At 49.4% G+C, this 13796-nt stretch overlaps 1 protein-coding gene across 1 annotated transcript in view; it reads left to right on the top strand.

Annotated features, from left to right (window-relative positions):
• The window catches only part of Loxl1 (lysyl oxidase like 1), a 23862-nt gene extending 19845 nt beyond the window's left edge, over positions 1–4017 (top strand). The window contains exons 6-7 of the mRNA XM_059267995.1: positions 1644–1759; positions 3691–4017. Coding sequence (XP_059123978.1) covers positions 1644–1759; positions 3691–3697 — 123 coding nt within the window. The 3' untranslated portion in view covers positions 3698–4017. The remainder of the gene's footprint in view (positions 1–1643; positions 1760–3690) is intronic.
• Positions 4018–13796: the final 9779 nt, after the last annotated feature.

The raw sequence follows: 13796 nt of genomic DNA, 5'->3' as shown, positions 1-13796 counted from the left end.
GGTAGCTACAGGAGAAGTGATGATGACATCATCATCTCTGAGTGACAAAAGACCCAAAGAGCCAGTTAGCCGATCCTACCATGTGTGGAATGGAAGGCTCTCAGCTCCTTGCAATGGGCTAAGCCCCAGAGTATCTGTGACCAAGATTTCTTCCAGCAGGAACCCCTCTTGCTAATTGGAGTGGCGTGAGCCTACCCCATCAATCATTCCCTTTGGTACTGGGACAAGTAGAAAATTGTGCTGATGACATACAGCCCAGCTTGGCACACCCATACACACAGTATAGGGCCATGTCCCCATGGCCTGACCCCAGGAAGTTAAATCTTAGCTCCTCTATGTGAGCACATGGAGGGTAGGGATAACTTTGTCAGCTTTCTTAGACCTGCTCCATACCAAAGTTCAGTGTAGGGAGAGCCATGGGTGGTGGCTTTTCCTGCAGGAAGAGGCTGGTAGAGAGGTGGCCCTCAAAACACAGAACAGAAGCCTGAGTTCTGCTGCACAGGGTGCAGGTGAGTGAGTCCTACCTGATGAGCTACTCACTAAAGACTAATGAAGGCCCCTCTGGGTTCCAGGCAGTGGGCAAACTGACCACATAAACAATAGTACATAGTTGTGAAGAGTACACTAAGATTTTAAGTAACATCTGTTCTTTTTAATATTTTTTAATTATATTTTCTATATGGGTGTTTTGCCTATATGTATACCTGCTCACTGTGTGTGGGAAGTATATCCAGAGTCTGGAAAATGGCCCTGGATCCCCTGAGACTGGAATATGAAAGGTTGTGAGCTGCCATGTGGGTGCCGAGAACCAAAACCTGGGTCCTCTGGAAGAACTGTCAACATTCTTAAGAGCTGACTCATCTCTCCAGCCCTGTTCTTTTTAAGTTCTGAATTTTTTTAAATTAACTAAGTGTGTGTGTGTGTGTGTGTGTGTGTGTGTGTGTGTGTCTGTGTGTCTGTGTGTCTGTGTGTCTGTGTGTGTCTGTGTATGTGTCTCTGTGTGTGTGTGGGGGGGGGCAGGCTGCAGATGGGGCCCATCCATGCTAGGCAGGTGCTCTATCGCAGAGTTGCACACCCAGCTCAACTGCATTCCTTCTTAAATGTCCTGCAGTGACTGGTGCGTACCCCTGCTAATCCAACCTGTCATGATTTGTCTCTGTAGCTCTTTCAGACAAAGAGCACAGGGCACACTTGGGCTATCTTCTCAACAAATGTTGGCTTCAGGGCACGGTAAATACCCTGGCACCAGTCGGGCCCTCAATAGGTCACCTGGACAGGGATATGTGTTAAACAGCTGTGAGTGTTGGAGTCAAGTAGACCAGGTGTTGACCCCCTGGTCCCGCCCTCGATACAGTATTCTCTGGGGCAGAAACTGGCAATAGTGCCCTCTGCTGGGCCCTCCTGGAAAGAGCTCCGGCTCTGGGGAAGTTCCTGACCTCCATTGAGAAGTCACTGATGTTTTCTTGAATGACGGCTGTCCCTTCTTCCCCACCTTTGTCTCTTGATCCCAGATCTCTGTCCCCCACATCTGTCTCCACCTCCGTGTCGCCCTCTCTGTCTGTCTGCCTCTCCACTGCCTTCTTTGGTGACCAGAAGGGGTGCAGCTTTCTGAGAAGCCCCTTTTCTCCATTTCTCTTCTCCAGGTGCACGTGAACCCCAAGTACATTGTTTTGGAGTCTGACTTCACCAACAACGTAGTGAGATGCAACATCCACTACACAGGTCGCTACGTTTCTACAACAAACTGCAAAATTGTCCAGTACGTGTTTGCCCACCCCCCTGACTCCTCCCCCAACCACATTCCTGCCTGGGAAGCAGGCAGGACGGCTCCCTGAAATACCTAAGACGCCTGTACTTTGGCTCACTGATGGCCAAACACAGTTATGGATGTATCTAGAAGGAAAACCCTTGTCTGTACCAGCCCCGAGCTGAGAGCTCATGATGGGGCTCAGGCTATGGGGTATTGACATGGGGTCCAATCCTGTGGCCCCCTGGGATATTCAGACAGAAACTGGCAGAAGGCAGATGGTTTGGTTAAGTGCATAGGCTCTGCAATCCTAGTCTGCGGATCCATGCTCTGATAACTCCTCTGCTCTCAGAACTACTTGCTTCACACACTTCCCACGCAAGCTGGGGACGAGGGCTTTAGGCCTGATGCCAGCATGTCCAGGTCTCCAGCACATGGAGGAATTCAGAACAGCAGGCATGCTCATTGGCATCGTCATCAAGGGGACTGGGTTAAATAACCCCATATTAGGAGTAGTTCTGGTTGGAATGAGACAACCTCTGTCCCTGGATCTCCGTCACACAGAAAGTTAATAGAATCTGGGCCTGGGCTTTTAGTATACGGTTGCTAAGCAGGGTCCTTAGTACCTGCTGTCCCAGGCCAGCGGAACTCAGTCTCCTGAAAGCCTCCTTCCAGGAAGTACTTTGCAGAGAGACCCTCTGCCTACAAACTTACAACCCCTCTCAACCCCCTATAACTTTAAAATGTTTGTTTAGATCAAAGCAATATTCTTTCTTCTCCTAAAAATGTCCCAGTGTTTTAAGCTGAGTTCATCAGTTGAGGTCAGACTGTAGAAACTCCAAGTCCCCAAGAGGCGTTTTAACCCCAAAGCGTGTACTTGTTCAAAGGATGGCAAGTATAAGAGGTTAAGCCTGTGGGGTCAGGGCTGAGTGTATAGGCAGGATTAGGGTGTAGTGTGTGACCAGGATCAGGGCTGAGTGTGTGAAAAGGATCAGGGCTGAGTATGTGAACAGGATCAGGGCTGAGTGTATAGTCAGGATCAGGGCTCAGTGTGTGACCAGGGCCAGAGAACATCTAAGGACAGCTCTTTTATCCACAAAGCTAACTATCACTCCCACTCATATGCTCCCATCTGAAAGAATGGGTCCTGCCACCTCTACTTCAGTACAGAGATCAGGTTCCTCGGGAGTAGAATCAGACTACCGTCACCCAGGACATGACAAGTGGGTGAAATGACCACGCCCTGCTGTGTACAGGAAGTTTGGCTTCCATAGGCCTGAGTTTCCAGTGCCTTCATGCTCCAAGGCCCATGAGGATGTGTCTCAGGCCACGGGGACCCCATAAGCACTATCAGGGCCCTCAGAGGGTAGACAGAAGCATCTGGGCCACCTCTGTGCTCCCCTAAGGCATGTGGCTGTGGAGGCCAAGGCCCTTGCTTCCAAGACCTCTTTACATAAGTGCTTGAAAAGCCTCGGGTCTTATTAGCGTGTCCCCGTGACCCTGACCACAGGCAGGCTGCTGGGCCAGCACAGGAAGCTGCACAGAGTGTTCCCAGAAAGGCCACGGGACTGACACACGTGGGTTTCCATCATCTTCCTGAGGAGGGGAAGGGAGAAATTTTTTCTCCTTTTTAAGGGAAAAAAAGGGAGCGGGAGGTCAGAATTAAAAGATAACAACCAGAGTAGCATGTCCTGACAACAGCAGCTAGACCCTGGGTCAGCCGGCCGGAGGTATGCTGGGACTGTGCTCTAAGAGGTGGGAGGCCCCGAAGGACCTCTTTTGGAAGCCTGAGTGTCCCGTCCTTTTGCCCCAGAGCCCACACTCCTGGGGAAGATGGAGGACCTCTACCTGCCCCACCCCGGAACCTTATCTATAGTGAGTCTGTCAGGGAGGCGGGCCACCTCACAGATGTCATGTCATTGACCAACTCTTTCTTTCCTTAGGTCCTGATCTCTGAGTGGACAGACTCCCCACCCCTCATCTCTCCTTAAAAAGCAGGCCCTGCTCCCAGGCAGCCTCCCCCAAGAAGCCCAGTCCCCTAGCCTAAGGGCAAGGGCAGCTGGCGGCTGGGGCATCCCTCCCTGCCGGCCTCAGGGAGTGAACGTGGACCAAAGCCACAGGGATTCTGGATGCCAGGCCCCATTTTGTACCTAACTCTCCTCTACAACATCATTTTGTCTGTTGTTGGTTTTTTTAATTTTTATATTTTGGCCATCCCACACAGCAAGATTGCCCAGGTGCTGAATAAAACAAGGGTTTTCTAGTCTGGAGTTCTGCATTGGCCTAGTGGCTAGGTGGACCAGAGCTGGGTCAGGCCTGAGAGATGGTCTAAGGTTTCAGCCTTTGTGTAGGAACATGTGGGAAGGGTGGCTGCCAGCCTGCCAGGACTCCAGCAGTCCTCCAAGACACCATCCATCATGGAAATGCTGTAGGGTTTAGCCCGAGGCCAAGCTGTCTTCCTGGGTAGAGGACCCCATCTCACTGAGTGAGGGCAAATGTGGCCCCCCCAGCCCCCACCCACCCACCCCTCAGTCATCCACCCTTTATTGGTCCTTCTTTCCTTCTCAGCCTGTAGCCTCACCACTACCATCCGGGACTGGGAGCCAACCACAGCATTCACAGTGCTGGGTACCTTCAGGACAACCCTAGCCCCTGCCCTGACCCATATGATTACAGTGTATACTCTCTATCCGGGGAGGGGCAGAGAAGTCTTAAAGTGGGAAAGGGCCACCTCCCCAACGGGAGAGGACACATGTATTCTTGGCAGAGGGAATGGCATGCACCATGGGTAGTAAGGTGGGCCCGGAGGCTGGAGGGAGTGCTGGAGGAGGGAGATGGTCCTTCCCTGGAGATGATATCTAGAACTCCTGGATACCAGTCTGGACCAGGAAGAAGCGGAAAGAAAATGTCAGCTCCTTCCCTCCTCTCCCACCCCAGCCCTCAAGATCTCCCCGCCGCCGCCGCCACCACCACCACCACCTGCCTCTGCCACCCTAGAGAAACACGAGTGGGGAAGGGGAGGAGACTTGGCTCAAAGGGCTAGGTCTAGCTGTTTGACCCTAGGCCAAGCATGCTCTACTGCACCTCAGATTCCATCCTCAATAAAATGGAACTGCTCTCCCCCGCCTGGCAAAGCTGCTGTCATGGAGAATCAACAGTCCTTGTTACAGGGAGGTAGCGGGTGAGCTACGGTGTCAACACTTGTCCTTCAGCCCATCTGGACTCAGCTCCTTCAAAGCCATCGCTCCCCCGCCTTGGGCCTGCAGCGAGGTCCCTGGCAGCCAGGTCTTCTGGTAGGTTGGTAGGAAGACCTCCCTGACTGGACCCAGCCAATGGAGTGCCTGGGCCAGGCATCAGCCCAGGCATCAGGACCCAACTCCTCTGGCATGAGGTAGGTGTCGTGGCCAGTCATTCTACACCTGGGCTGGAGCAGGAGACTGAGCAGGAGCTCAGATGCAGCCTAGGCTTTGGATCACTGTCCACGACACCCTCTGCCCACATGTACCTCAAAGATGCAACCTTAGACCGGCCCCTGCCATTCTTCTCTAGGTGCTCCGGAGTAAGCCAGGACTCAAGTCAGAAGGACTCCAGAAGGTAGAGTCAAAGGTCCTCAATTCCTAGATCATGATGGGCACCTGTGCGAGACCACGGGCAAGCAGGACTGGAACCCGGATATCTGAACCCCAGCCAGGCTAGATGGCAGCTGTGTGCAGTTTTCTGGGGAGATGGTCCCTCCCCTCAGTGATGCTAAAGGATGCTTAGGCCAGAAAACTGGACTTGGTGGAAGAAGAAAGATGGGGGTGACTTTTCCCACAGGAGGCACATTTCAAACCATGGGGAATGGACACAGACTCCAGACACAGCGTTCCTATGTGCACATGAAACCCAAACCTGGAGCTCAGGCCCCAGAGCTTGGAAGATGACTGCCCTTGAGGTGGGGTAAACACGTGGGCCAGTCCCCATGTGCTGGCAGGACCTTCTGAGACCAGCAGGCTAAAAGAGAAGGAACCCTCCACCTAAGAAGATGGCGAGGACACCCCGGACCCCGAGCAGATGCTGCTCTTGCTGAAGGGCTGCCTTGTTTTTTTTGTTTGTTTGGTTTTTTTTTGTTTTGTTTTGTTTTTCGAGACAGGGTTTCTCTGTGTAGCTTTGCGCCTTTCCTGGGACTCACTTGGTAGCCCAGGCTGGCCTCGAACTCACAGAGATCCGCCTGGCTCTGCCTCCCGAGTGCTGGGATTAAAGGCGTGCGCTACCACCACCCGGCGCTGCCGTGTTCTGAGGGCTCTGTCAGGACTGCTCCTCCCTCTGGAAGAAGAGGTGGGCTCCACCCACCTCAGAGAAGAGGCTCAGGGCATTTACAGGTGTACCGGATGGCAGGGGCTGTGGCCGAATGAGCAGAAGAGTCATCAGTGGCTGGGCAAGTGTGTTGTAGTCAGGAGGTGCAGAGCTGGGGGGAGGGCACACGAGAAGGGGCCCCTGGAGGTTTATCTGCCTCTGTCACTTCAGGAAAGAATAGCCACCACTGCCCTTGTCTTGCTGTCACGAGGCTCTGGCCCTTCCCCAGGGCTTCCCTAGTGAAAGGTGGATGACCTGGACCACTCCCTAAGCTTCACCCAGAGTTACGTGAGGCCTGTAGGACAGGCTATGAGGCTCAGGGACTTGGCCCACCCACCAATCTCCCACATGTCCCTTCAAGAGCCAGCCTAAGTCCCATTCCTTGAGCCTGGGCTTTCTCTTCTTCCCTCTGAGTCTGGGGAGCACTGGATAGCCCTACCCAGGGCCTTCCCACGCCTTTGCTGCCTAGACAGACATGGGGGGAAGAGGAGGCTCTGGGGCCTCCCTCAGACACAACCACCGAGGGTGTACAGATAGCATCTCTGCTCAGGCCCATCTGTGCATCCCTGACTGGGTGGGTTCTGGGCACTGCTTATAGAGAGACTCAAGGTCCTCTGCCCAGCTTCTTGCACTTTTCACCCCTGACTCGGCCCTAGTACTAAGGGCTCACCACCTCTCCCAAGGCCTGCTAGAACAGTTTGGCCTGCATTGGGCCCTGCAGCCTCCCTTTGGTCTGGCCTGCAGGATCCATGATTTGGTACAATGGGCATAGACATGGAAAGAATTCAGGAAAAGTAGAGAAGAGGCCTTAATTACCCTGTGGTGGGCCTCCATCTCTCCACCTGTGTCTAAGGGCCTGGCTTCTGGGCCCCAGTGCTATTCCTTGTCTGACAGAGAAGAGGGAACAGAGAAGTAAAGAGAGAAGGAGGAGACGGAGGGAATAAGAAAAGGAGTTGAGAGAAAAGTCCAGCCTGGTGGGGAAGGGCCAGACCACTTGTTGGACTCAGGTCAGGACAATGACCAGAGAGACTTCTGGGTCCTGTAGCCTGCTTTGCCTGGCTTAGAAGATTTATCATAATAGAGTCGGGTGGTGGTGGCGCACGCCTTTGATCCCAGCACTTGGGAGGCAGAGGCAGGTAGATCTCTGAGTTCGAGGCTAGCCTGCTCTACAGAGTAAGTTCCAGAGAAACCCTGTCTCCAAAAACAAAACAAACAAAGAAACCATAATAGAGGCCTGCAATGGGGCATTAGACCCCAAACCAGGACCTGGGTCTGGAACCTTCAGAAAGACTCTCCAACTGAGACCAAGGTGTCCAGGTGCCTCCAGCAAGGTGGGTAGGCTACAAAAGCCAACATGAAGAGGTCAGTCAGACCAGGGTGACTCTGTGGCCAATTGTCCTGACCACACCAATATCTGAGCCCTGCTCCATGCCCCAGGATGCCCATAGTTCCAGGCCATGGACCCCCCCAAGGGAGTAACACCCTTTCCACAAGACACCAGGCTAATTTACTAAAGCATTTCCTTTCTGTCTTCACCCGCTCAACAGAAATCCCCATGAGGGCCCCAGTAACACCTGTAGTAGAAGATGGTTGATAATGGGTGTGAATGGGAAATGCTGGTCCATTTCTCGTGTGACTGTTACATGAAGGGCCTTGCAAACAAAACCTCTGAAGTTTAACCCTAAAGAAAGAGGGGCCTAGGGACCCCACTCCTCACCCTTTGCTTTGGAGGGCTCTGTTTCCAGAGCATTCTCCAGGAGCCCACAGATGTGACTCACTCTTGACACCTGCTCCTTGGGCCAGACAGTGTTGGTGTGTCTCAGTGCCTCCTGCAACACCCACCCATCCAGAGTAAGGTCCCCCTTTCCCGTCCCTGCCACGCATCTCTCCTCATCATGGACAAGAGAATAGACTGCCCTTGTATGTCCACACACAGCTGAGCGTCTCCTGCTCCCTTGAAGGGATAGGCTCTCCTTCCCAACAGCCCCCTCTGTGGCCAGATCCTGGTGCACCCCACAGCCATAGTGAATGTTAGGAAGCACCCACACTTCCCTGCAACCCTCAGATGGAGCTGTGCAGGCTGGTGAGGTTTGGCTCCAGCTGGCCAGAGAGAATGGGAGGTGCTGCCCAACCTAGAAAGTTAACTGGAGCTCACACACACACACACACACACACACACACACACACACACACACACGTAAATATAATTAAAAAAATAAAATTCATACATGCTTATAAGTTAGAGTGTTTCGACACTCAATACTTCCCTAGGCATATACTTTTAAATTGCCAAAATCAATACCAAGGAGTACAAAGCACAAAAATGACCAATTACCCACTGAAGGATTTCAGAAGTTGTCATCTCTGAAAAGAATGCCAGACTTAAAGAGAATTCTAAAAAGAGATCTTTTGAAGTGGAGGAATGGGTGGGTAACGTCTATGTTATTTTAAATTCTTCCAGAGCACTATGCAAACACTGGGTTGATTTTATGCTCCTTAGCCAATTTTATGAAGTAAATATAATCCTGACACCAAAATCTGACAGAGCTAGCCCTCCTGCCCACCCACGCTCACGTGACAGCCACAGGCCAGGTTTACTTCTGGTGGCGGACAGCAGAGTCCAGGATGAAATGCCGGCAGATGGGGGTCAGAACCATAGTGTGGTCTGACAGGATCAGTGTTTGGCTGGCTCCCCTGTACCTCAGATCTGGGCAACAGCAATGCATCGAGCCAAGGTCTGAGTCCAAGCAATTTGGACCCAGCATCTACTTTGTGTGGTCCTAAATGCCCCTTCAGGAAGTGGAGCAAGCCAGCAAAGCCAGTGTTCACAGCTTGTGAAAATATGGTATAAAAGGGCTGCCACTTGGATTCCTGCTCTCTGCTGGCAACTTGTGGTTAGCTGGAAGAGCCCACTCACTTGATAGTTTGAAATTTCTCTTCCTTTTGGAGTTTTGTTTTTTTTGAGACAGGGGCTCTCTGTATAGCTGAGGCTGGCCTTGAACTCCTCATGTAGTTCAGGCTGGCCTCCGCCTCTCCATCTTCCTGCTTCAGGATCCTAAATACTGGGATTATAGGATTGTGGCTACCACACTAGACTGAAGAAGCTCTTGGGTGTTTTTTGTGGTGCTTGGCATGGACCAGTGTCTTGGGTGCACTCTACCATTGAGCTATATTCTCACGCCTTTTTACTTTTCTTACTTTACTTTAAAAATGAGAACAAGGTCTTACTAAATTTCTTAGTCTAACCATAAGCTCACTTGCAGCCTAGACAGGTCTGGAATTTGTCATCTTCCTGCCTCAGCCTCCCCCCCCCCGCCCCCCCCCCCCCCCCCCCCCCCCCCGTAGCTGGGATGACAGACATGTTTCACCTTGCTTAGTGTTTTTAACTAGTTTGCCCTTTCTGCCTTCTTCCTACAGGGTTTGATTACAGCTGCTTTTAAGACTCAGAATCCGGCCGGGGGGTGGTGGCGCGCGCCTTTAATCTCAGCACTCGGGAGGCAGAGGCCAGCCTGGTCTACAGAACGAGATCCAGGAAAGGCGCAAAGCTACACAGAGAAACCCTGTCTTGAAAAAAAAAAAAAAAAAAAAAAAAAAGACTCAGCATCCTGGCAGAGGTTTGCCTCCGCTGTGTCAGTTGTGCATAGCTCCGTCCTGATTGGTGCTTTGTCACCTTGACACTAACTAGAGTCCTTTTAGAAGAAGGAGCCTCAACTGGGCAAGTCACCCCGCAAGACTGTTTAAGTTCCTGCCTCCAGGTTTCTGTTTGAGTTCCTGCCGGGACCACGCTCAGTCCTTACTGTGACCTGAGAACTGTGAGTGAAATAAACCCTTTCCTCCCTAAGTTGCTCTTGGTCGTGGTGTTTTATCACGGGCATAGGAAAATAGTAAGACCGCCCCAAAACTTTAGGGCTGTGCCCGTGGTGCGTTGACGATCTCTTCCTGACCTCAAGGAACTCCAATCTCTTGCAGTACCCCAGAGCCAGGCAAGAGAGGGTCCCAGCATCGTATCGGGGAACAGACTGTCATTGCACAGGGAGGCCACCAGGGGGAGCAGGACTCTGTTTCCTCAGGGATAGTTCGGAGATGTGGTTTTTCTGGATATGCGACATCATTTCTGAGTTGCAGCCATGGTCTCTTTTATTTTTTCAGTATAAGTAAGGAATAATTTGCACACAGTTACACTCTCCCTCTTTATGTGTAGCGTTTGATAAGTTTTGAAAAAAATGTAAATATGAATACATAAATACCCCCACAATAAAAATGTGGGAAAAGTCAGTTGCCCTCACAATTCTGTCTTGGGGCTGAAGACATGGCCCGGCAATTGAAAGTACCGGCTACTCTTCCAGAGGACCCAGGTTCAGTTCCCGGTACCCGTACAGTGGATCACACTATTTGTAATTCCAGTTCTAAGGGATCCAAGTAACCCTGAAAGTACAATTAAGTCTGGTGAGGTGGGTCAGGCTGTTCCCCTACCCTGACGACAGGGAAATGAGAAGAAGAGGTGGTACCCCAAAACTCCCTCGGGACTGATTAAGTGGCTCCAGTGTCCAGAAGGAAGGAGATGGGTCGCCCAGATATTATTATTACTACCCTGGGTGGTGAACATGGCACATGTATATTCAGGCAAGACACTCACACACATGAAAATACAAACAAAAACCCCACTCCTCTCTTGCTTCTGTTGTGGGACCTTCCTGGAATAAGCACCCTGACACCAGCGAGAGTGGAAGAGAGGAGACGTCACTGCAGGACGGAAGCCAGGACAGCTCCTGTGAGGCCTGGGTCCAGTTGGTATTCCCACGTTATACTCTAGAACCACCAGGTGGGGGAGCAAGCGAGCACGGTGTTACAGACGCTTCCATGGCCGTCAGCAAGAGGCCTGTGTGGCCGCCGTCAGCAGGTTGTCAAGGGCAACGACCCTTTGTTTCAGCTCTGTCTCCAGGTCACTCTGTTCCAGGTAGCAAGGGAACCCACCCGTGTGTGGCAATAGGCAGTCCAGGCGGTATTTTAAGTAATCACCAAATAAATCAATAAATCAGTGTCTAATAATTGTTTTTTTTTTTTTTTCTATCTTACTCTACATGTCATTTCCTTGTAGTCAGTTTCACAGCCACAGACTCCAGGAATTACCAAGTTGTTTTCCGTCCTGTAATTTTGCCTCTCACGGAGTCTCATGTCATAGAGTTATGTAATGTGTAGCCTTTTGTTTCTAGCTTCTTTCACAAAATATGTTTTGTTGTTTAATTTTTTTATTTTTACATTGTCAGTTGAAAAAATGTTGCTGTATTTATTTATGGGTTACAAAGTGAGGTTATGACTTATGAGCATGACATAACAATTAGATCAAGCTCATTAACATAGCCACCATCTCAAACGCTAATCTTTGTGTGATAAGAACATCCAAAAATGCACTTTCTTGGTGACCTTTGTTTGCTTTTTCAGCCAAGGCCTCTAGCCTAGGCTAGCCCTGAACTTGCTATGTAGCCAAGGATGACCTTGAACTTCTCCTCTACCTCCCAAGTGCTGGAATTATAGGCATGTGCCACCACACCCTGCTTATGCGATGCTGGGGATTGAACCCAGGTCTTTGTATATGCTAGCTAAGTGCTCTACCAACTGAGGCACAGTTCTTCATGATTTGGGAATGTACAATTCTATTCACTGTATCTGTTGTGTCATGTGATTATCATAAAGTGAAACCGTATTTCTCCTTGACATAATGCTTTTCAGACTCATTCTTATTGCTGTGTAGCTCAGTACCTCTTTTTTTTATTCAGCCTTGGGAACGGGACCCATGACTTTCCTCACACTAGCCGAGCTATACTCCCAGCCCGATTTTCTTTCTTTCGTTTGTTTAGTCATATTCCATTTCATAGACGTACCACGATTTTCATGGACATACCGCAATATGTTCTTCCATTTACCAGTAGACTTGTTTTTGTTTCTCCAAAGCTTTGGGCCATTGTGAGAAAACTGCTCTAAATATTCTCACCAAGCTTCTGTGGTGGACGTACTTTTTTTCTTCACTTTTTCTTGGTTAAATAGTTAGCAATGAGGTCACTGAGTTGCACGATGAGGGCAGATTTCTTAGAACTACTGAGCTTTCCCCAGAGACTATTATTCCACAGCTCTCCAGCACACTGTCTCATGATTTTAAAGTCATTCTAGTAGGTTCAGAGCAATATCTCACTGAGGTTTTAAATTTTTACTCCCCTACTGACTAATATTTTTAGGTGTCTGTGTTCTTATGGACCATCATATCTCTTCTTCAATGAAATCTCTGTTCAAATCCTTACCATTTTAATTGGTGTATTTGTACATTATTGTCTGTTACATATTGCGCTAGTTTATGTCTCTGTGGTTTGTCTTTTCATTTTCTGATTATAATTCTTGAACAGCGGTGGCTTTAACGTTAGTAAGAGGTGATGTATCAGGAGGTTTTTTTTCTGATATGGACTTTGCTTTTTTGTCCTATCAAAGAAATATTTATTCAAACAAAATCACAGTCACTTTCTTTTCTCTATAGATTTATTTTATGTGTATGGGTGTCTTGCCTGAAAGTAATGTCTATGCACCGTGTGTGTTTGTGCCTGAGGAGGCCAGAGGAGGCCATCAGATACCCTGGAACTAGAGTTAGAGGTGGTTGTGATCTACCATGTGAGTGCTGGGAACCAAACCCAGGTCCTCTAGAAGAGATGCTGAGCTATTTCTCCAGCCCCCTGTTCTCTGTTTTAAAAGTAGTTTTCTTAAGCACTGCTCTAAATTGTGTTCTGCACATTTTAACAAATTGTGTTTTCATTTTCACCTATGTAAAATATTTCTAATTATTCTCCTAATTCCTTCTTAGAACCATCAGTTATTTTAGAAGCCTGTTACTTGATTTCCAAGTATTTGGAGATTTTTCCTAATATTTTTCTGTTATTGATTTATAGCTTAAGTTATCATGATAGACCCTATTTTGAATGGTTTCAACTATTTTTAATTTACCAGGATTTGATTTATGGCTCAGAACATGGTCTTAGTGAAGTTACACATTCACTTGGAAAGAATGTGGATTTGGCTGTTGTTGGGTGGAACATCTCGTAAATGCATGGTCACCAGATTAAATTGGTTCGTGTTCTTCAGATTACCTGTAGCTGCTCCACAGGGTATGTTGTGTGCGTGTGCTGTGCTGAGAGGGGAGGGCTTCTCTTGTGCCTTCCTTCAGCTCCATACATCTTAACTGTCTTGGGAATGTTATCTCCTCTTGATTAGCTCACTCCTTTATGTTCTGTCCTCCAAAGTCTACTTCCTCTAACATTGAACTATTTTTCTTTTGGCTGTTGTTTACATAATTTTATCTTTCATCATCTCCCCACAACCCAAAGTGACCTCAAACTTCCAATCATCCTCCCAGAAGTTTGAGGTCACTTTGGGTTAGAGGGGTCATTTAAACTCTCTCTCTCTCTCTCTCTCTCTCTCTCTCTCTCTCTCTCTCTCTCTCTCTCTCTCTCACTGTCACTGTCTCTGTCCTCTCTGTCTCTGTTTCTCTGTCTCTGTCACTCTCTGTCTCTCTCTGTGTGTGTCTCTGTCTCTGTCTCTCTGTAGATGAATTTCTAAGCAGTCTTACTAAATAAAGAACATGGAGCCAAATATGGGGGCGAATGCTGAAAGATCAGAGAAACAGAGCAAGCCACAGCCACCTCACCTCACCAATGCCTCAGCTGATCTCCTT

This window comes from Peromyscus eremicus, chromosome 7, assembly GCF_949786415.1.
Source record: "Peromyscus eremicus chromosome 7, PerEre_H2_v1, whole genome shotgun sequence".
In the NCBI taxonomy this organism is placed as follows: Eukaryota; Metazoa; Chordata; class Mammalia; order Rodentia; family Cricetidae; genus Peromyscus; species Peromyscus eremicus.
Note: the sequence above shows the minus strand (reverse complement) of the source record. Positions and strands in the feature narration are given on the sequence as shown.